General features: G+C 40.6%; 1 protein-coding gene across 3 annotated transcripts in view; it reads left to right on the top strand.

Annotated features, from left to right (window-relative positions):
* The first annotated feature begins 1,457 nt into the window (after positions 1–1,457).
* Positions 1,458–22,811, top strand: part of LOC128025575 (formin-2) — a 123,833-nt gene continuing 102,479 nt past the window's right edge. For 2 of the 3 annotated variants that reach the window (XM_052612048.1, XM_052612050.1), the window contains exons 1-9: positions 1,458–1,553; positions 2,972–4,621; positions 8,257–8,420; positions 10,479–10,629; positions 14,022–14,083; positions 15,579–16,720; positions 17,699–17,840; positions 19,999–20,086; positions 21,658–21,719. In XM_052612048.1, coding sequence (XP_052468008.1) covers positions 1,499–1,553; positions 2,972–4,621; positions 8,257–8,420; positions 10,479–10,629; positions 14,022–14,083; positions 15,579–16,720; positions 17,699–17,840; positions 19,999–20,086; positions 21,658–21,719 — 3,516 coding nt within the window. In that variant the 5' untranslated portion in view covers positions 1,458–1,498. Of the gene's footprint in view, positions 1,554–2,971; positions 4,622–8,256; positions 8,421–10,478; positions 10,630–12,802; positions 12,821–14,021; positions 14,084–15,578; positions 16,721–17,698; positions 17,841–19,998; positions 20,087–21,657; positions 21,720–22,811 lie in introns of all 3 variants that reach the window. The other variant, XM_052612049.1, reaches the window with a different exon arrangement.

Below are 22,811 nucleotides of genomic sequence, written 5' to 3'. Positions count from 1 at the left end.
TATATATATATATATATATATATATATATTATCAGCTTTTGTTTGAACCATGGTTTATATTGTAAACTGAAAGCGATCTGAAAACACTTAAGTTCACTTTGATTTTCTTTATTCAGGATGATTGGTGATCTTTATATTGATAACTATAGCACTGAGAGTGATACATTATTTGAACTGCTGTACAAAGTTATATGAGTTTTGTCTAATACTGAGATGTTTGATCAATAAAACCAACTGTGTTTTTGTGGTTATGTTTTATATCACAGGAAGAACAAACTGAAATCTTTTCTGTATAAAAATAACTGTGTGGATTTATTTATCTATTTTTATCAAGTGTTCTTCACCTTTGGAACATCACCAACATACTTAAAACCTCTGTAAATTATTTTCTGTACTGTTATTTTAAAATAATTTACTGTAAAAAAGTTATTCGCTGTCTTTTTATTTTCAATTTAATGGATCCTTGAATTAAAGTATTTTGTAAATCGTAATGACTCCATGCATTTGAAAGGTACTGTAAATATAACAACAGTCCTCTTTATAAACTATTATTTAACTATGTTTTGTTTGAGAACCACCCAAAAAACTTTTTTTTAAATGAATGTGTTCAAATAAAGTTCAGTGATCATGATAAAACGTTTTTTTTTTATTAAATAAATTAAAATGAATATCCAAGCATTAAACACGCCGACTTTTATTTTTTATATATACATACAAAATTGATAAATAATAAGTCTTCCAAACCGTCCATTGTGTGAAAGGAATATACATACTCTTTTAATAGCATATCGCACATTTATTGCAGTTATTTAAACGGACTCGGATCAAGTTGAACTATTCTCTGTATTAAAGTTTGTCATATTTTACTGGTTTATTAACCCAAGTGTAATGACTGCACCTGGCCACTGGGTGTCGCTGCTGGAGACGCACGCACAGGTGACGCACAGCACAGGTGTCGCATTAAACCTGGCGGCGGGAAAACCGAAAACACACGGTAATGACGGAGCAGTGACTCATGAGTGAGTATCAACACAATCAGCTCGAGCGGAACACACAATCAGAATCAGATAGTCAGGTTCGATGTCACAGGGACATTTCGTCCATGTTTTTACAAAGAAACAAACTCGAAGCCGTTTTTAAAATGAAGAGATTTTAACGTTTAGTCGAATTGATTAATTGACTTCACTTTCAGAGTCACGTGGATCCTGAGAGATCTAAGTTAGTGGAGTCAGTTTAACTGTTTTCTTCTGTTATTTCTGTCGAACTGTCAGTCCGTCAGTCATTAAAGTCCACGTGAGGATTTCTCTTACAATCCACGGTCTACGCTGCAGGAGGGCGTCGTGACGTCATCACGCGAGTTCACCGGCGAAGGCCACCAGCAAAGGTCAACTAACAATAATAATATAAATATTTGAAGGATAGTGTGCTTATTTGCGCATAATGACTACTGGCTGGGTAGATTACTTGGTAAAACTTGTAGTCAGTTACCGATTCTAGGATGAAAACTGTAGTTATCCCTCACAATCTTCAACTGAAAACTCATCTTGTATTCTGTAAGAATCTAACTGCCTCCAATAATAATAATAATAATTATAATAATAATAAAAAGATTTAAAAGTTATTTAAGACAAACTTTTAAGGTTGGCTTGAAATTTTGGAGTAGTTGTAAAAGCCTGAAAAGTTTTAAACCAAAGTAAAGTTTTAAATTTAGATAGATGGGTTAGGGTTAGGGTTGATAGATGTTGCTAGCATGTTTCTATATTAGAATCATACCATTAGCATTATGTTAAGATGTTGCTAACATGCTTCTGACATGATTCGAATTTTTGATGAAACATGATTAGCATGTTTCTGGCATGATCATCTGCAGAGAACATGTTTTCAGCACTATTAGCATGTTGCTAGCATGATTTGCATGTCGTTAACATGATGCTAGCATCTATCTAGAACAATTAGCATTTTGTTCGTTTGTTTCTAGCATGATTTGAATGTTGTTAGCATGTTTGATCATGATGTTAGCATTTTGCTATCATGTATCTAGCATAATTAACATGTTAGGATATTTCTTGCATGATTAGCATGTTGTTATGATTAGGGTTAGGTTTTTTTTTTTCTCATATTTTGTCTTTAATTGACTGATGAAATGAGTTTAAATGTTTGACAGAACCTCATGTCTATTTGGCTAATGCTTTCTAAAACTAGATGCCACATGAAAAACTGTAAATGATTTTCTAACATTTTTATTTTTTTCAGTTTATTTAAATATTCTTATATAAGTGCATTTTATAAATGATCTTTAACCCAGGGTTATTATAGGTATATATCTACATCTAAAGCCATAAAAAACACACATTATTGTTTCTTAAAATAAATGCGTAAAATACCAAAAAATAAATAAATTCAGCTACTTCCCAAGGCAATATTTATATTTTTTTTTATCTTGATGTACTAAAATAACAAAAACTGAAAAAAAAACAAAAACAAAAAAAAAACACAATTACTAATAAAAGCAGGAAATATAAATAAAAGCAAACAAGATATGAATATAAAGACTTATTCTAAATATTAACAAAACTCTTAAAGAGATTGGTTTGACTTCTGTCAGTTCTTAAAAAAATAACTTTTTTTGTGCTAAAATAAAACAAATATGAAAATATTTATAATAAAAAAATGACAAAACAACACAATTACTAAAACTTTTAACAAAAAAGCTGGAGAAAAAAACTAGCATGAAAGCAGAAAATCTAAAAAGAAAATCTAATATTTACCATAATCTCACTGATGCTAAATTTAACTGGTGTCAGTTTTCTAAAAATAACGTTTTTCTTCCCATTTTCATTAAACAGCTCAGCTGAAACCAAATGTGTCAGACAGCAAATCATATTCTTTTTGCAAGCTAATGTTTTGCTTAGTCAGAAGGTTTATTTCTGCTTGCATTGTGTATTTCTGACGGCTGTGTTCTGTGCTGTAGCTGGTGTGTGTGAGTGTGTGTGCTGCGTGATGCAGCCGGGGCAGATGCTGGAGGCTCCAGGGTTCAGACAGAGACTGCTGGAGGCGTTGAGACGGGGCAGACGACAGCAGTACTGCCTCCCGCACACACATGTCTCACCCTCCCCACACACGCATGTCCCTCGGGGCCACTGCCTCCTGCACACGCGTGTCCCACCCTCCCCACACACATCCTTCTGCAGAGGAGAGGACGACAGCGAGCTGCTCTCTTTCGTCACCGCCTCCTCCTTCGCTCTGCTCTCCTCCTCCTCATCATCCTCCGAGAGCGAGAGCACGTCGAGTGTCCGCTCGCGCAGACGCAAACGCAGACCGTGGAGCCGTCATGGCGTGAGAGAGCCACTCATCATGGGAAATCAGGACGGGAAGCTGAAGCGCTCGGAAGCGGGAGGCGCGGCGGATGAGAGCGCAGCTCACGACGGCACAAAGAAAGGATTCCACGGCAAGAAATCACACGGGAAGGGAGGGGAGGGAGGGAAGAAGAAAAACAAATCCGACAGATCCTCGGTGTTTCCTCACATACGGAAGCGCAAGAACCAGAGCAAGGCGAAGGGCTTCCTGAGCGGATCCAAAGAGGATGCGTTGGACGAGCTGGATAATAAGACGCCCGATCTCTCTGGAGATGAGCTCGGACATTCGGAGAGCAGACAGAACACGCTGGACAGCCAGGAGGAGGAGAAGAAGGTGGCGAGCTCCGGATCCGACACGGACATGTACAGCTTCCACTCGGCCGCCGAGCAGGAGGATTTGCTGGCAGACATCCAGCAGGCCATCCGTCTGAAGCAGGGCGTGATGCTCACGGCCCCCGGCGAGGTTCCCTGGGACTGTAAACAATCCCAAAACACCCCCACCCCCGACTCAGAGCCCTTCACCGTGCTCGAAGCCTTTCCTAAACCAGAAAACGGGCTTGTTAGTGCACCGCGCCTCCCTGAGGAGGACGAGCCGGCTGTGAATGGGCTCCCAGAAGAGGCCCTTTGTGCTCCGGTCACAAAAGAGCCTGAGGCCCCTCCTCCTCCTCCTCCAGTGGTTGCTGTGACGACCAGCACCACCAGCTTCCCTGACCTCACCGCTTCATTCGAGAGCGCCGTGGAGGCCGTGGAAGAAGATGCTGATGTTCCCAGCACAGATACGGTGTCTGAGGCCGACGGGCTCGGGTCCACGGGCTCTCTGGAGTGTGTCACCGTCATCGAGCCGCCCGAAGAGCCTGTCGCACTCCTCCAGAGGCGCAAGAGCAGCGTGTCGATCCCGCAGGAGAGTCCTCTGGCCACACGGCGGATGAAGACTGCGGTCAAGCCGTACCCGGCCATCAACACGTCCTACATCAAAACCACCACGAGGCAGCTGAGCTCGCCCTCCTGCTCGCCCGGGCCCTCGCCGGCCCTCAGCCCGCTCTTCACCCGCCGGGGCCCGGACCGGCCCGAGAGGAGACGGGTCAAGCGTCAGCGCTCCTACAGCATCACCGGACCCATCAGCCGCTCCGCAGACTGGACCGAGGAGCTCCGACCGCTCCCGCCGAAAGCGGCCGGGTCAGATGACTTCCTGGAGTACGGCGGCTCGGAGGGGACACTCAGGACGGGCACACAGCGGGGCTCTGTGACTCACGAGGTCTTCACAGGTGAGAGCTGCACTCCTTCTAAACTAATGTGAACGTCCTTATACACCCAACTTTCATGATGGAGCCTTCGTACTTCTGAAAAGCTACTGATGTGTTGTAGGCGCTGAAGTTGCATCTCTAAATTCTTCCTATTTCATGCATCATTGTTAAAAATTGTGTTTTTTGCTGGTATATTAAACACAAAGTAACAAAAAGCAATGCAAACTAATTATAGTTAACTAAACTAAAACTAATACCACAAAAAAAATGTTACTTGAAATAAAATATACTTGAGTAATATATACTGTATATTAGTGCTCACCAACAATTAATCGCATCCATAAAAAGTTTTTGTTTACATAGTGTCTGTGTGTACTCAGTATATTTGTTTAAATATTAAAAAACACTCATTTAGTACATATTTGAAAATATTTATATGTTTATATTTATATAATTAATACATATTATAAATACACTCACAATGCAAATATAAAATTTTTCTTAAATATATACATGCATTTGTGTGTATTTATATAGAGAGTACACACTTATATTATGTAAACAAATTTGTATTTTTGATGCGATTTAATCGTTGGACAGCACTAATATTTAATTTGATTTCAGTTATTTACCAAGGAAATGTTCCTTGATGTACTGAAATAAACTAAAACAGAAGTAAAATTGTGTAGTCATATATAAAATCACAAAATCGCACAACATAATTACTAAGACTTTACCAAAATTAAAATAAAACAGAAAAAAAAATGATTCAGAATTTCAGTGATATTAAATTAAGTTGGCGTTAACTATTGATTTTAATAATGTGCTAGTACGTGCCAGTTAACATTAGGGTTAATAAATGATTTAGTTGTTAGCTTGTTAACTAGCTAATGTTAAGAAATGAAACCTTACTGTAAAATGTTACTAAATTCTAGTTGATCACACTAATCTAGCTGACCGGTTCTGACCAGTCTCTAGTATACACTTTATAAAATGCTCTGTTTGCATGGAAGTCTGGATGACACAAGCACACTTGCACTGGACACAGTATCCCACAATGCAATGTGCTCGAGCTTCCATTTCAAGTGTCATTTAATCAAACAAAATCAGTCAATTAATTCACAAGTTCTAAAGTAACCATATTTTTATGCTACTGACTGAATTAAACATGTAATAAGCTCAAGTGGCAACAATGTAGCACACAACTGTTTGAAATGTAACACTCTTGTCTTCTGTAAGTGGTTGGCAGTGTATATACAGTGCAGTCTGCAGTGAGTCTCTGTCCTGTAGAGAGGCATTATGGGATGGCTGGAGATGTTGTCATGTGTATGAGCAGTAAACAGAAGCATGTTGAGTTTGATCCGAGTCCAACACTTAGACCAAAATCAGCAGAGAGCTGAGCAGCATCAGTGTGTGAGAGATGCAGATGAAGCGGCGCGTCAGTGAATAAGAGGATGCTCTCTGTCTGTTGTTCTGCTCCTCAGTATATTCTCTCTCTCTCTCTCTCTCTCTCTCTCTGTTGTTCTGCTCCTCAGTATATTCTCTCTCTCTCTCTCTCTCAGTCTGTGTTGTGCTGGCAGAGCTCTTTGTGTTAGAGACTGATGAACCGCTCTGGATCTGAATGAATCCGTCTGAATTCTGATTCCCAGATCCTGAAGAACTCCACTAATAACATGACACCGCTGGTTCAGCAGGAGCTGCATTTACATGCAATTAAAGAATCTGTTAATCAGACAGAAAAGCCTTCGTGTGATCACTGCAGTCGATCCGATTGAGCCCACTTCAATATCGTTTGAGAAATAATCCATCAAGAAGAAAATACAGAACGTAAACACTGCATTCTGACCATTTCTTAACCAGACTGGATTAAAAGATGTTCAGTGATGCATGTGTTTACATATGTGTTATGTCTTACACTTGTTTATTTACATCTCATTCCTTATGAACTGGTCAGGAGACTAAATATTTGTTAAAAAGCTCTTTTGACCTCTAAGTCAGCTTTATTTTTTAGATATGCCATGTAAGCAAAACTGGCACTTCTATTATATTATATAATATCTGCCAAATGCATATAAAAGCTAATTGTGCTTTTTTTCTGACTTTCTTCCCCAGAATTGAGATATTTAGTTTATACCACCTCACAATTCTTTTATTTTTTTGCAATGTATTGTTTATCTCACAGGTTGACCGTCTTCTGCTCAGAACTGAGATATTAACTCTGTGTTGAAGTGTAGTTTCAGCTCTGATTCAGCAGTGTGTTGGTTCAGTGATGGTTAACCTTCTCTGCGCAGGATCTCTGAATGTGTTCTGTTCTCTAGAGCAGATGGTGTGGTGTGATCCGGTCCATTAGTGACGTCACATGCTCGCTCTCAGCCAATCAGAGCGAGGGCAGGTTGCTGGAGCTCGAGCACACGTTTCTCTATTGACTTCTGAGCTCCTGCTGCGCTGCGGATCGATGGGAAGCGGATACTGTTGCATAGCTTTCATGGCTGAGGTTGCCGGATTTCAAGAGTTTTAAATCAGAGCCTTTAATTTTGTCTATCACACAAACTGTGTGAGCTCAAATAAAGCATTTCTTCTTTTGCTGTAGAGCCTCATGAATAATTTATTCCCAGTGTTTTTAAGAAATGGATGGTGTTGTGCATGAGAAGCGTCTGATTCGACACACTCTCATGGTGTGTTGTTCTCCTCATCTGGTCCGTGGGGTTAAACACACCGTGTCAGATCTCTGTGAGCATCTGTCCGTCGCTGTGCTCCTCCCTCCGTGAGTCACTGTCTGATTCCTGTCCTGCGTGTCTTCATTGTCTTTCAGATGCATTTTCTTGTGCTAAATTTATCTGACTTCCAGATCTGCCTAATAAAGCCAGTGCGACTCTATTAAACGTTCATCAAAACAAATGTGTTGAGTTTAATCGGCAGAACTACATTTCCCATGATGCACCTCAGCTTGTTTCTCATTGGCTGTCTGACAGCATGTTTAACCGTGGACCCCTCTGTGGTCTTATTGAAATGCTAATGAAGTGAATGAGTTGTTGATGACCAGGCTTGTAAACTCAGGACGCTGTGTGTGTGTGTGTGTGTGTGTGTGTGTGTGTATGACTGCAGGAACTGATGATATTACGGCGAGCTGAAGGTTCAGGCAGGATATTATGCAAATATTGCTATGACATGAGTGTGCTGTGATCATGTGACTAATGATTTATATTTTCACTGTGGAGCCGGTGAGGAGATGAAGCTCCAGCTCAAGCACTGCAGCAGTGACTCATTCACAATCTCACACACACACACACACACACACACACACACACACTCGTTAACTGTTTCTAATTAAAATCGCCAGCTGTTTCCAAACCAAACATGTTGCTCAGGTTTTGAAACGCAGCCGTTAGATTCACATGCTGTTTGGAGTGAAATGCTAGTGTAACGTGTAAAATGAACATTTGAATATGCAAAATGTTGGCTCTACATTTCACCACATACTTGAAAAATGTACAGCCTGAATTCACTGTAATCCGCTTTGGATAAAAGCATCTGCTATATGCATAAATGTGAATGTTGAGTACTGTATGCATTATATGCCAGCATCGTTTCCCGTCAGTGTTTGCATCAGTGTCTGAGTCTGCTGGATGTGTGTGTGTGTGTGTGTGTGTGTGCAGGCCGGACGCTGTTGGAGCGCTTCTTCCAGCAGCAGGACTCTGGAGAGCCGGAGGAGGCGGAGAAGCTGTGCTCCAGGATCCTGGCCATGGGTCTCCTGCTGCCCTTCAGCGACTGCTTCAGAGACCCCTACAGCAGCAGACCACAGATCGCTCCCAAGTTTGACGTGAGTCCCGTTAGTCTTCACTCTCACCGTTCGGGTTTGAGCATCTGCTTCTGTGGAGTCTTGTTTTCTGTCTGTGAACACATTATTGTGAATGAACACACTACTTGAGGTCGTCTTGTGCTTGCTCTTACTGGCTGAGGCTGGGATCATGTGATCTGCTGCTCGTTTGTGATTGGCTCTTACTGTGCCAGAAATAGCTCTGCATCATCCTTTGGTTCCTCAGGAGCAAACAGCATTGCTTTCAGAGATTGTTCTGAATATGTGGTCTGAGATTCGTGAGCTTGAGGTCACAGGTCATCAAATGACTGATGAACCGTGGCATGATTATGAGATTTACATAAGTAGTCCTACTAGATGAAGTAGTCCTAAAATTTAGATTTGAATTGCATATAAAATTGCTATGCATTTGGGTTAAAATCATTTTTGTTTTAACTGTGCTAATTAAAAAAAACTTAAAAGCTTTTTTGTCAGTCATACGTAATTGAAACGGATCAGATATCTATATTGGAAATTATTGTTTTAAATGCACAGTAATCAGGTTTATCAGCAATAAATGCAAATGGTTGGATTTACAAATGTAATACTTGCTTGTCGCACAGCTAACCGTATAATATTGATAATTTAACTTAACATAACTGTATGCACAGTGAACATGATTTTACGTTAATTAATAAATGCATTGTATAAATGAAATCAAACAGGTGCGAATGTTTAATAAACTCATGTTTTTGAGTACAGAAAGCTGAACGGTTTTATTCATGCATGCGTGCAAAATGTGCTTTAGTAAGTTAGTTTATTAGTTCATAAAAAAATTGATTAATCCAAATAATTGAAAGTTTTACTGTTCACGTAAGTTTACATTTTAGGCCTAAATGTGTCTTTGCAGCACAGAAGCGGTCATTGGTATCACAGACGTATATTTGTAGCAATAGACAACGATACATTGTATTTTTTTTCTTTTATGCCAGAGATCATCATGTCCATGAAGATATTTTGTAAATGTCCTACTGTAAATATATCAAAACTTAATGTTTGATTAGTAATATGCATTGCTTAGAACTTCATCTGAACAACTTTAAAGATGATTTTCTCAATATTTAGATGTTTTTGCTCCCTCAGATTCCAGATTTTCTAATAGTTGTATCTCAGACAGATATTGTCCTCCTCACACACCACACATCACTGGAGAGATGATTTATTCAGCTTCAGATGATGCATAAATCTAAAGACACAGGTCACAGATGGTGTAAAGAGCAGTAATGTTTGGAGTCATGTACAGATCAGATGTGTCTTATTATTCCCGGATGATTCAACATTGAATCAAATCAAAATTGGAATCTGATCGAACGCTTGTGAATCAATAACGGTTACAGTGATGGGTGATTGTTTATTTTAGGGTGTGTGTTTGCTGCATTGTGTGTGTGAGACCAAAGTGTGTGTTCAGCGTTTTCATCACTTATTTACAGTCGTGGCTCTGTAAATCTGGGCTCTCTGATTGGCTCGTCCGCCGCTGACCGGTTTAAGGCGTCATCAGTCTCTCTCTCTCTCTCTCTCTCTCTCTGTGTGCTGCTGGGGCGAGCGAGAGGTTGTTGCGTCAGAAAGCAACCTGATCTCACTGCAGCATCAGCATCAGCAGCTCCAGAGAGAACATGGACGTCTCGACACACCGCTGCAGCTGCGTGTGTCTGCTGCGTCACGGATGTGAGGATGCATGCGTGTGCGCTGCACGCGTGCCCGTTGCCATGGCGATAAGCGTGGGCTGAGAGGATGGAGACCGCGTGTGGCGGGTCGTCCTCTGATGGGACGGTGAAGCTCTGGGAGGTTCTGGAGTTCATCAGTAGATGTGGAGAGGACAGAGGAACACAGCTGGACTCATTAGAGCTCGAGCAGGTCTGAGCTCATTCAGACTCAGATGCTGACGATTAACATCTAATGATTCCTGAATATTGAGCTTCCTCCCTCGTGACCCTGTGTCCGCTCGCAGGTGTGGTGTGTGTGTGTGTGTGTGTGTGTGTGTGTTTGATGAGGTTGTGTGTGTGTGTTCTCCTGTGTCTGCAGCACGATCAGCTGTACACCTGGGCAGCCGTCAGTCAGCCTCCTCCGTCTCTGGAGCGTCTGGAGGGACGTCTGCCAGAACACCTGAAGAACCTGTGGCCCCTGACCAGACCAGGAGCCGAGGACGGGCCCCGACCCAAATACACCGAGGATGGTATGAGAACACACACACACACACACACCACATTATTGAGCTGTGTCCAGTTTATCATATGCAGCCCTGTTACTCCATGTTTTTTCCTCTATTAAAGTTGTGACTTTTTTTTTATATTTTTTTTAAGTAAATTGTAATTTAGTTTTAGTCTGCAATAATATTGTGTTTTTATTTATTCATTTTTTATTTTGGTCATATTGTAAATAATGATCGGCTGATCTTGATTGGTGCATCTCTAATTTTAACGGACAACTAAGGAAAATCCCAAATTCAGTATCTCAGAAAATTAGAATATAACTTAAGACCAATACAAAGAAAGGATATTTAGAAATCTTGGCCAACTGAAAGTATGAAGATGTAAAGTATGAGCATGTACAGCACTCAATACTCAGTTGGGTCTCCTTGTGTCTGAATGACTGCAGCAGTGCGGCGTGGCATGGAGTGGATCAGTCTGTGGCACTGCTCAGGTGTTATGAGAGACCAGGTGTCTCTGATAGTGTCCTTCAGCTCTTCTGCATTCTTGGGTCTGATATATCACATCTTCCTCTTCACAATAACACACAGATTCTCTCAAGGGTTAAGGTCAGGAGAGTTTGCTGGCCAATTAAGAACAGGGATAACATGGTCCTTAAACCAGGTACTGGAAGCTTTGGCTCTGTGTTCAGGTGCAGAGTCCTGTTGGAAAATGAAATCTGCATCTCCATAAAGTTGGTCAGCAGCAGGAAGCATGAAGTGCTCTAAAACTTCCTGATATACGGCTGTGTTGACCTTTGACCTCAGAAATCACAGTGGACCAACACCAGCAGATGACATGTCACCCCAAACCATCACTGACTGTGGAAACTTTACACTGGATCTCAAGCAACGTGGATTGTGTGCCTCTCCTCTCTTCCTCCAGACTCTGGGACCCTGATTTACTTTCATCAGAGAACATAACTGTGGTCCACTCAGCAGCAGTCCAGTCCTTTTTGAAGCGAGACGCTTCTGACGCTGTCTGTTGTTCAAGAGTGTCTTGACACAAGGAATGTGAAGCTGAAACCATGTCTTGCATACGTCTGTGTGTAGTGGTTCTTGAAGCACTGGCTCCAGCTGCAGTCCACTCTTTGTGAATCTCCACCACATTTTTGAAGGGGTTTAGTTTCACAATCCTCTCCAGGGTGCAGTTATCCCTATTGCTTGTACACTTTTTTTCTATCACATCTTTTCCTTCCCTTCACCTCTCTATTAATGTGTTTGGACACAGAGCTCTGTGAACAGCCAGCCTCTTTTGCAATGACCTTTTGTGTCTCGCCCTCCTTGTGCAAGGTGTCAAAGGTCATCTTTTGGACAACTGTCAGGTCAGCAGTCTTCCCCATGATTGTGTATCCTACAGAACTAGACTGAGAGACCATTTAAAGGCTTTGCAGGTGTTTTGAGTTAATTATCTGATTAGAGTGTGGCACCAGGTGTCTTCAATATTGAACCTTTTCACAATATTCAAATTTTCCGAGATACTGAATTTAGGATTTTCCTTAGTTTTCAGTTATAATCATCACAATTAAAAGAAATAAACATTTGAAATATATCAGTCTGTGTGTAATGAAGGAATATGTGTTTTTTTTTTGTGTTTTTTTTAAGAATAGAATAGTGGTTGCTAGAGTTCGAGGGTCAAATAAAGATGGAAGAGATGTGTTTTAAGCCGATTCTTGAAGATGGCTAAGGACTCAGCTGCTCGGATTGTTATATTTTTTTTATGTCTCTACTATAATTTAGTACTAAACCAAAAATCTGAATTGTTACCTTGGGAATATTTATTAATAATAATAATAAATTCATAATTTTTTATTTTTTTATTTTTTTGTGATTTAAAAGTGCTAAATCATGCACATCACAGCTTAAAACAAAAAACCAAACCTCATTTAAAATGGAAAATAAAATGTCTGGGCCTGGTATAATATTGAGTCTAGTCTCGGAAGGTGGATTTTCTTCAGGATTTCAGGTCTTAGTTTGTGTTCGTTCTCAGATTCATGCAGTTATTATAGACCTGAGCTTCAGTTCAGAGATCAGTTCCCTCTCCCATTCAGCTGATATTAATCAAGCTCCGTCTATTAGATCCACTGAGAGCCTGTGCTGCGGTGTCATTTAATTCTAGAGGTTTCTGAATGTCTAAACTTTGGGTTATTTTTGTTTGCAGCGGTTGAGGAGCAGGAGGGTGAGTAACTCGGTCACGCTCGTGTCATCTGTGCCTTCCACCCATTTCACTGTCACCGGCTGAAATATTACAACAACTCATTTTAGACTTTATCCCCTGCATGCTGATGTGTATCTAATGTAGCCTCATCATTCACTCATCTTCATCACTCACCTGATCATACAGGACAGAGATCCTAGATGAAGTTAGTCCAGAAGTTGGCTTGAGAAAGCCAGCACAGAAAGCTTACAACAGCTTACAACAGTTTGCTAAAGTTTTATAAGTTTGACAGTTTTCAGTTTGAAATAGATTCGATTTAAAGATTAAAATCTGAATGTTTTGAAAACAAATAGTCTATTAAAAAAACGGTTAGAAATTATAGATAGGTTGTTGTTAATGTGTTACTATGCAGTTGCTAGGATACTCAGGGTGGTTGCTAGGTAGGTCTGGATGGTTGATGGATAGATGTGTATTAATTGTGTCTAAATGGGTTAAAATAGTAAATGGAGAGGAAGCTTCATTTAGTCTCAAGGCTGGGAGTTTAAGTTTGAGTAGTCTTGGCTCATCTGAACATTGCGTCAATGTAAGTCTATGGGATTTCTATGATTTTTAATTTTCAGTTTTATGAAAACTATAAATTGGATCATTCTGAAATGATAGAGTACCTAGCTTCAGATCAGTCTGGAGTTCTGTCAGGAGTTAGGTGGTTCTAGAGTTTAAACTGAATGAGGAGTTCGAGTCAGTGCATTTAGAAAAGTTGTTTCTGTAGCATTTCAGAAAGTTGGCTTCCTCAACTCAGCGTAATAACTTTCTGCATATTGAAGATCAGTGTCATGAGTGTTTTTCTGCCCATCATCCCTTGTGCCATGTCTTGTGTGAGTTCACAGAGATTCTTAGTCAAACATCTGACACACAATAAAAAAAAAAATATATTTATATAATTTATTTTTTGTTTTATGTATATATTTATGTACTTTATATTTTGTATTTTTATATATAAAATGTAATATAAATCTTTATTCAAATCCAACTATAAACGGTTTCTAAATATGGGTTAATGCACAGCATCGCTTCATCCTTCAGTAGTGCTCATGAAGTTCATTCTGTGACTGGATGTGATCACAATCACACTTGCAGAATGAAACCGAAGCTTCATTCATAATCACAGACTCATATTTCCAGTCGGTTTTAAAGTGTTTAGCACTGTTTGTGTGTGTTTCAGAGCATCAGGCCATCGTCTCGGACCTTAAGAAACAACAGGAGGAAGAAATCCGGCACATTCAGGTGCGCCCTTGTTTTTGTTTTATTTTTTTTCTCTTTAAATCACATCTGTATCATAGTATTTTATATATATATATATATATTTGTCCAGAAAGCGTGGTAATACCATGGAACTTTTTACTATTTTGGTTGAAGCAGCATCGTCACATGTCCTCGTGATAAATCTGAGTGAAATGTCTTTAAATGCAGAAAGGGTCTGTCTGGAGCAGATGGATGGATGGGATGCGTGAGAAGCTCCAGGTTATTGGGCTGATTGTGGTGTTTGTTTCGGTGCCCTGCTGCTGGACTAATGTTTAATCGTTCCCAAAGTTTGTTTAATTTCAGAAACAGAAAATAAACATCTGTCACGAGCTCAGGAGAAGTGTGCTTCAGTGTGCACTACCAGCAGAGGGCAGCATCAGAGCATACTTCAGTCCCTCAGACTCACTACAGACAACTTCTGTTCTAACAATGCTTTAACACTATTTCACATTATAAACATGCACACAAGTGTTAATTATAATACATTCACACATAATTAAATGCTTTATTTAAATTAACTTTTTTTATTAATATTTATTTCCAAATTTTATATATATATATTTGCACACAAACACACAATTATTAATTTGTATATTAATTGAAACAGTTGTACACACATTTATTATAATATAAATACTAATATTACACACAATTACCTATTTATATTATGTAATGTTGCAAATGCTTTAAGTTTACAAAATTTTATTTAATTTATTAATTGATGCAATTAATTTTAATATAAATTATTGGTAAATATTATGAATTATGACTTATTTTCTTATTTATTTATATATATATATATATATATATATATATGCAAAATTGTATAGTTAACACTAATTGTTAACATATAATATAAAATGTATTTAATTACCTATGATTATATCATTTTGTATTCATTTAAATAAGCTTTTATGAAATGAAATTCAAACATGTATTATACAATTATTTCATTGTATGCACACAATTAATGACTAATTTGCATTAATGTTAATTTAATTAATAATGTGAATATCTTATCAAATTATTACTATATTTGTGAATTTTTACACATTTCGCAATTAATAGAGTATAAACAATCATGTAAATTTTCATAAATGTTGTACAATTTTGTAAATGTTTTATTTATATTTGAATAGTTCAAAAAATGTAAGTATCTTATTTTTATTATTAAATCCATATATATATAAATTTTAGCCTGGCATCGTGTATACTGATTCAAAACGTCTGTCAGAGCCACTGAGAGACAAGCCGTGTTTCTCATTAAACATCAATGCTGTTCTCTATTAGGTCCTGTGATTGCGGGCATCTATTGTCATGTTTTGAGTCAGTTGAGTGAATCTATTCCGTCCATTGTTTCTTCCCACAGGAAACTCATTTAATTGTGTGAATCCAGTGGAAGAGAAACCCAGGTTTCTGTCGGTTTCTGTCTGCGGTGTTCATCTGCTTTTCGTCACGCCTGTCTCTGTCTCTGCAGGAGGAGTCGGTGATAAAGACAGTGCATCTGAAGCAGGAGCACGTCTGCGTGATCGAGCAGCTGGAGCAGACCATCGAAGACCTGCGCTGTAAGATCGCGGAGCTGGAGAAACAGCAGCCTCTGCTGGAGCAGGAGGTGCAGACACAAGACCAGGAGTGTGGAGGAGAGGAGCGTCTCCTCCCAGACGTCTGCCATGTGGACCTGCAGACAGAAATCACTGCGCTGCTGCCCCTGGAGGCCAAATCAGTGCAGACGTCTCCTATGGACGAGAGCTTTAGGTTTAAAGTGCCTCCTGTGGAGGTGCAGGGGCCTGGGAGGAGTGACTCCTCACTGCCATCAGAAACTGAGACTGTTTCTCAAGCGTTTGTGTGCATGTGTCAGCAGCAGCCGGCTTCAGTGCCTCCTCCTCTATCCGGGATGTGTGCACCTCCTCCTCCACCTCCGCTTCCAGGAATGAGCGCTCTTCCTGCACCTCCTCCTCTCCCAGGCAGTTCATTTGCTCCTCCTCCGCCACCGCCTCCTCTCCCGGGAATGGGTGCACCTCCTCCTCCACCTCCTCTCCCAGGCAATTCATTTGCTCCTCCTCCGCCACCGCCTCCTCTCCCGGGAATGGGTGCACCTCCTCCTCCACCTCCTCTCCCGGGAATGGGTGCACCTCCTCCGCCGCCTCCTCTCCCGGGAATGGGTGCACCTCCTCCTCCACCTCCTCTCCCGGGAATGGGTGCACCTCCTCCTCCACCTCCTCTCCCGGGAATGGGTGCACCTCCTCCTCCACCACCTCTCCCGGGAATGGGTGCACCTCCTCCGCCGCCTCCTCTCCCGGGAATGGGTGCACCTCCTCCTCCACCTCCTCTCCCGGGAATGGGTGCACCTCCTCCTCCACCTCCTCTCCCGGGAATGGGTGCACCTCCGCCGCCTCCTCTCCCGGGAATGGGTGCACCTCCTCTTCCAGGTGTATTTGCACCTCCTCCTCCTCCAGGTCCTCCCCTGACCTTCGGTCTGGGTTCTCTGCCGCCTCCGCTCCCGATGGGTCTGTACGCGTTAGGAGCACCGCAGGAGAAACCTCCTCGTAAAAGCCTGGTGGAGCCGCCGAGACCCATGAAACCGCTGTACTGGACTCGTATTCAGCTGCACACCAAAAAGTACTGCACTGCTTCACTCTTTTACAGTCATTTCTTTATTTTGCACTGATTTACACAAATTGCCAAGCTAATGGCCAAAGTACCATAGTCACTGTAGTTTTTAGGGGTGTTTGATGAGGCATCACTGTTGCTCACTAGTGCTCATAGTTAGTGATTTGAGTGATAAGGGTTTCACAATTTTCAGTCGCTGAATCAAAAATAATCTACATACCAGAAAATCACTCATGCCAGACAGGAAGAAAGCCCCTAAAACACCCTAGCAACCAGGATGCCATGCCCTAGCAACACCTTGATAAAAACCAGTGACTCACACAATCGATGTAAATAAGTGTAAGTGATGAACTGATGCAAATGTTTAATCTTTAACACGTTGAATGTGCATTAGATTTCAGACAATAATCAGAACTATTTTTTATTTGATTTTTCTTAAAATATATTTGGCGTTAAGGGGAGAAATTTTTTATTTGTCATTAACTGCATTAGTGCAAAATATTTTAATAACAGTCCTGACATTAATAAGAACATAAATTCTCTTTCTGAAAAATATACTGCATTTATTAATTGTTTTCACCTGCACATCGGGTGTGTGATTCACCAGATTCACTTTTGATGTTTGACAGGAAAAAAACACCCTAGCAACCAGGATGCCGTGCCCTAGCAACATTGTTAACCGCCCAAATCATGAAGTCTTTCACAGTGAACGTTGATTAGAGTGTAAATAATTTTATTCTGTGAGCAGAAAGAGTGTGTTGTGATAAGAGAGACATTAAACAAACAGAGCGATGGAGGAATAAATCAATTACCCAGTTTACAGAACGACACCACTGACCAATCACAATCAAGTGTTCCAGAGAGATGCGGCATCTAATCAGATGAGCTAAATTAAAAGCAGTTAATGTTAGATTTGTCTAATTTGCTTTGATTCAAATTCCTCTTCAGATATTTAATATGTTGGTAAAGCAGGTGTTTCCTCCGCAGGGATTCTCATTCTGTCGTTTGGGAGAAGATCGAGGAGCCATCCGTGGATTTTGATGAGTTTGTCGAACTCTTCTCCAAGACAGCAGTGAAAGAGAAGAAGAAGCCTCTCTCAGACACCATCAGCAGGTCAAAGACCAAGCAGGTGAGCGGTTATGTCTGCAAAAGCCCCTTAGCTGTTATAAATTCACTGTAAACCACGGCTTCTTGGGGCATGGTGCTTAATTCCCCCGGGTCAGAATGTTTTATGCTCTCCTGTGAACAGACCGGAGGTTAACCGCTCTAATGCTCATCCAGCTCCACATTTGCATATTTACGACTGCTCTATTAACATAACACAGGTTTTTTAGTCCCCTGTGTGACTCGTCTGTCTGAGCGTCAGCGGATGTGGCAGCGGTGCATTCTGGGACGGATCGTGCTCTGAGGTGCTGCTTTGTTAGAAGGTCATCTGATTGTTGACGTAGTCAAGTTTTATACGGCTGTGTCTCATTTGTTGAAGCAGCCGCACAGACTTGTTTAAACAGCCCCACGAGTTTATTAAAAAAGGGAGATGCCGGGTTCCTCTGATCCTGAAGGAATGAGGCTGTTTGAGCTGGTTGGTGTTTGAGATGGTAATTCTGGAGAGCCGTGTCCTTCAGTGATGCTCTCGTCATGTCTGAGGCGTCCGGAAAATCAGCGGCTGTTTCGGTTTAATCCTCGTACACATTAGGATCTGATTTGACTGGAAGAAATGCATTAACATTTCTAAAAAATGCATGCCTTAAATACCTCATAATACATGTCTTTTTCTTTTTTCAGATTTTTTTTTAAATTCTTTTTTTTTTTTTTTGAGATTTAATCGTTTTCGTGTTCGGGTCATTTTTGACCCGGGTTTGTGTGGAGCAAAAATTTATTTTGTAAAATTATCCATGAAATGTATATCGGTGTCAAAAACTTTGTAAAACACATTTAATCTCTTCCTCATATCTCATACTTTCAAATGTTGTCTATTGATGATCCATTGCAGCACTATAAACTGATGACTTTTGTCATGTGAAAGTAAGTTTATCCAAGTAAAATCATGTAATATTAGTCGTTTTGTTAGAATTATGTATGTTTCATAACCTCAGACTGTTTTTGAGCAATCATTATTATAGTTATAAATAGAATTAAATTAATTCATTTGATTTATAGGTTCTTATAATTTTTATAAAATATAGATATGTATATATATGTGTGTTTAATGAGCAATTAGTAATTTCAAAGAATGTCTTTTTTTTTTCTTTTCTAATAATATTGGTTCTACAGTTTTTGACACTCAGTCATTAATGATTAGTTTCTGATCGATACAATATGATTTTGGGTGAAAATATAACAATTCTTCAGGTCCAGCCAGTCTCAGAAAGCAGAAATAGTCTGCAGATTTTGAACTGACTAAAAGCAGCCGTGTTTTGGCTCTCATGTTTTAAACATGACGGAATAATGAGTGAAATAATTGGCGACTCGTTTCCGTGTCTGTCAGGAGTTGCCCGGCAACATTTTTCTTTGATAGAGTAACATGTTTTGTTTGGTCTAATTGCCTGCAGTTGATAATTGTTGCATTTTACTCTGTAATGTGACCTATTCAGGGTTCATGCAATAAAAGAGCGCTTTTTCTCCGCCGATTGCTCATAGCTGGCATTTTTTGCGGAAGGAAAGGTTTGAAGGTTGATTAGAAGCATGGAGAGAGTGTGTGGACGCTTGCATGGCTCTGCTTCTGTCTGCTTTGTGTTTTTGGCAGCGGAATCAACAGCAGAAAAAACCATCAAGCGTCTTTTAAAGCTCATTTGTGTGCCAGAGTTTCCGGTCGAGTTAAAACAAACGTTTCTCATGCGGTTCTGGAGATCTCTGCAGGAATCTTCTCCTCGGCGGCAGCTTCCTGTTTCAGATCGGCTGTATTGTGGCCTGGTTCCTCTCTCCTCTGCTCTTCATCACCTCTCAGCTCATTGTCCTCATGACGGATAAAGATCAGCTCTATGAATTGGCTTTTGTTCTTCAAGCCGAAAACACTTTCCCTTACAAATCAAGACGTAATAAGCAAATAGATGCAATTACACATGTAGTGATCTGATGATTGACTCGCACTCGTCCGACATTGAGTCATGTTTAATAAATATGAGGATCAGAGCTACACATTAGTAATTGGAAGTAATTCTTCTTTGTGTCTGACAGCATCTTTAATGCGTGGCTTGATTAAAGAGCACCTCAAGTGGTTTATATTTACTCCCACATTCGATGGGTTTAATGACTGTGTGTGTGTGTGTGTGTGTGTGTGTGTGTTGTAGGTGGTGAAGCTGCTGAACACCAAGCGTTCTCAGGCCGTGGGGATCCTGATGTCCAGTTTACATCTCGACATGAAGGACATTCAGCACGGTCAGAACCGTTTGTCTTTTTCTCCTCTAATGCCCTGCATTATTCTGCCTCTTCATATTGTTGTATGATTGCACATGAAGCTCTTCTGCACTGACTCTCATCCAGGTGTGTGTTTGTGAATCACTGCACTCTTACCATGTATGTACTCTGTAGTTGGAGTTAAATGTTTGTTGGTGTTTTGTGACGAGTGGTTTGCGGTCACCGGAGGGTCGAGGTGGACGTAAGGCTGAGGTTTTGTTCTGGCGAGCTCGTTTCCTGTTTTCTTTTCACCGCTGGCGTCTGAATGTGCGGTGTCCGGGCATTGACGTGTTCTCTGGACGCAGCGAGGGTTTCCTGATGCTCTGATACACTGCAGGTCAACCATAAACGTGAACCTCTCAGGCCTTCAGATCCCTGCTGGACTTAGAAATATCTTCCTTCAAACATAATTTTAGTAATCAATCATGCTGCAGGGCACACACTTAAAATAAGAGTTTTAATGATGTGAGGCCAGATTTAGTTTAAAAAATTTTTTTTTTTTACTTTTATAAAACTTTAAAACATTCATTCATCTATATTTAATGTATTTTTTTAAATTAACATGACTAAATTTAATAAGTACTTATAAATAAATTGTTCATTGTTTTTCACACCATTAATATAGTCGTTTTATCTGGAATGATACTTAATCACAAAGCAGACTAACTCCTGCAAGAAATAACTTTCAGATTAAAGTGTAAAAACATTGGTCGATTGGCTGCTGTGTAATTGTGTCACCGATGGTCCAGACGAGTGTCTTTAAGTGTAAAATGCTATTTGCTGTAATATCAGAGTCGTGTTATGATGGGATGTTGGTCGGATGAACTCATGTTTCATGTCTCTGGTCTCAGACAGAAATGTGCCTGGAATGCCAGCAGAACTTGTGCTTGATTTCCATCTAATCAGTGTGTGTTTATGCGTTTGCGAGCTCTCATGTGCATGGTGTGTGTGTGTGTGTGTGTGAGGAATTCAGGCCTCGTCTGTCGTATGATGTTGTGAAGCTCAAATCGAACGCAGACGTGTGACGTCATGATGGTGTTAATCACACACGGACCGCGTTCCTTCCTAATACACACTCAGAGCTGTTCAAATCACACGTGAATGTTGAATTTTAATGCAGCTTTTGAAAGCTGTGATGCTGTTTATTTTTCAACCACTTGCTTATGGGAATTTTTAAGGATTCATAAAATCCTCATTAATAAAATAAGGTTTGCACCCCCCCCCCTTTTTTTTTTTACTTTTTGGATGCGTTTTTTTATTCTGCTCTATTCTACCCTTCTACCATTTGTCAAATTAAAAGCTTTACATTTTCTACTAAGAATCTTATCTATGTTCTGCAACCGAAGATTTTTCATCGCTAAATGAACTGTAAAACACTTTTCTAAATATATTAATTTTGTTTAACGTATAAACATTTATGAATATTAAATATACATTACTTGAATCATTGATGTTGAAGTCTAAAGGGATATGAGGCTACTGTTTTAAAATCTGATTCAGCTGCTGATTCCTGTCTAATGTGTGTGTGTGTGTGTGTGTGTGTGTGTGCTCAGCGATCCTGAATCTGGATAACACTGTGGTTGATCTGGAGACGTTACAGGCGCTCTACGAGAACGTAAGCAGATCCTTCTCTCTCTCTGTCTATCGCTCTCTCTGTCGCGCTCTCTCGCTACCTCTCTCGCTCCCTCTCTCGCTCCCTCTCTCGCTCGCGCTCCCTCTCTCTCGCTCGCGCTCTCTCTCGCTCGCGCTCTCTCTCGCTCGCGCTCTCTCTCTCCCTCCCTCTCTCGCTCCCTCTCTCGCTCCCTCGCTCGCTCCCTCTCTCGCTCTCTCCCTCTCTCGCTCTCTCCCTCTCTCGCTCTCTCCCTCGCTCGCTCTCTCTCTCTCTCTCGCTCCCTCCCTCCCTCTCTCCCTCCCTCGCTCTCCCCCTCGCTCGCTCGCTCTCTCTCTCTCCTTGTTTTGTTTTCATGCATCACAATTGCTCATATTTAGAACAGTCCCCTAAAAGTGTAACGTGCTCGTAACATCCTCAGATCGTGCTAAATGTTTAAATCTTCACATGCAGAATCGACTAATTTCAAAAGTTGAGAGAGTGCATCGCTGCAGGAATGAACGCTGTGTCTCATAAAAACGTGAGCTTAAACTCGCCCCATTTCAGCAGAACATTCAGTCAAAAAAAGCTTTTGTTTCAGTATGCAAGCTGCTTTTTTTTTAATAAATATCACTTATTGTAAAGCATCATGTGCCAAATCATTAGAGGACGTGCGATTCATTCTTCTGAGAGTCTTTCTGTCGGCGGAGGCAGAAACATTAAGATGTTTTCGTCTGGCTCACGACGTAATTATGGAATCCAGACCTGTTCAAATGGCAAAAAAAAGAAAAACATACAGTCAGACTGCAGTAATGCACCTAATGATGGCTCTAATGTGTTTTTCTCTGCTTTTATGAGTGAGTTTCCAGTCTGGCCCGTGTGCAGATGTCAGTCCTGCCGCTCGTGTCGTATCTGTATATTGTCTTTTGATATCTGCCTTTGAGTTTGTGTTTGAAGGCCGAGCGCTGAAAGCTGCTTCATATTAACTATATTTACACTTAAGAAGGCAGTAAATGGGATGCAGAGCGTCTAATCACCGCGTTTGAAGTGCTGTGTGTGTATATGTGCTGTGATGGATCTCCTGATGACGCTTAATGGAGCCCCAGACTTTTCCAGAGT

This window comes from Carassius gibelio, chromosome A12, assembly GCF_023724105.1.
Source record: "Carassius gibelio isolate Cgi1373 ecotype wild population from Czech Republic chromosome A12, carGib1.2-hapl.c, whole genome shotgun sequence".
Classification (NCBI taxonomy): domain Eukaryota; kingdom Metazoa; phylum Chordata; class Actinopteri; order Cypriniformes; family Cyprinidae; genus Carassius; species Carassius gibelio.
The sequence above is the reverse complement of the archived record's forward strand: the minus strand, read 5'-3'. Positions and strand labels throughout refer to the sequence as shown.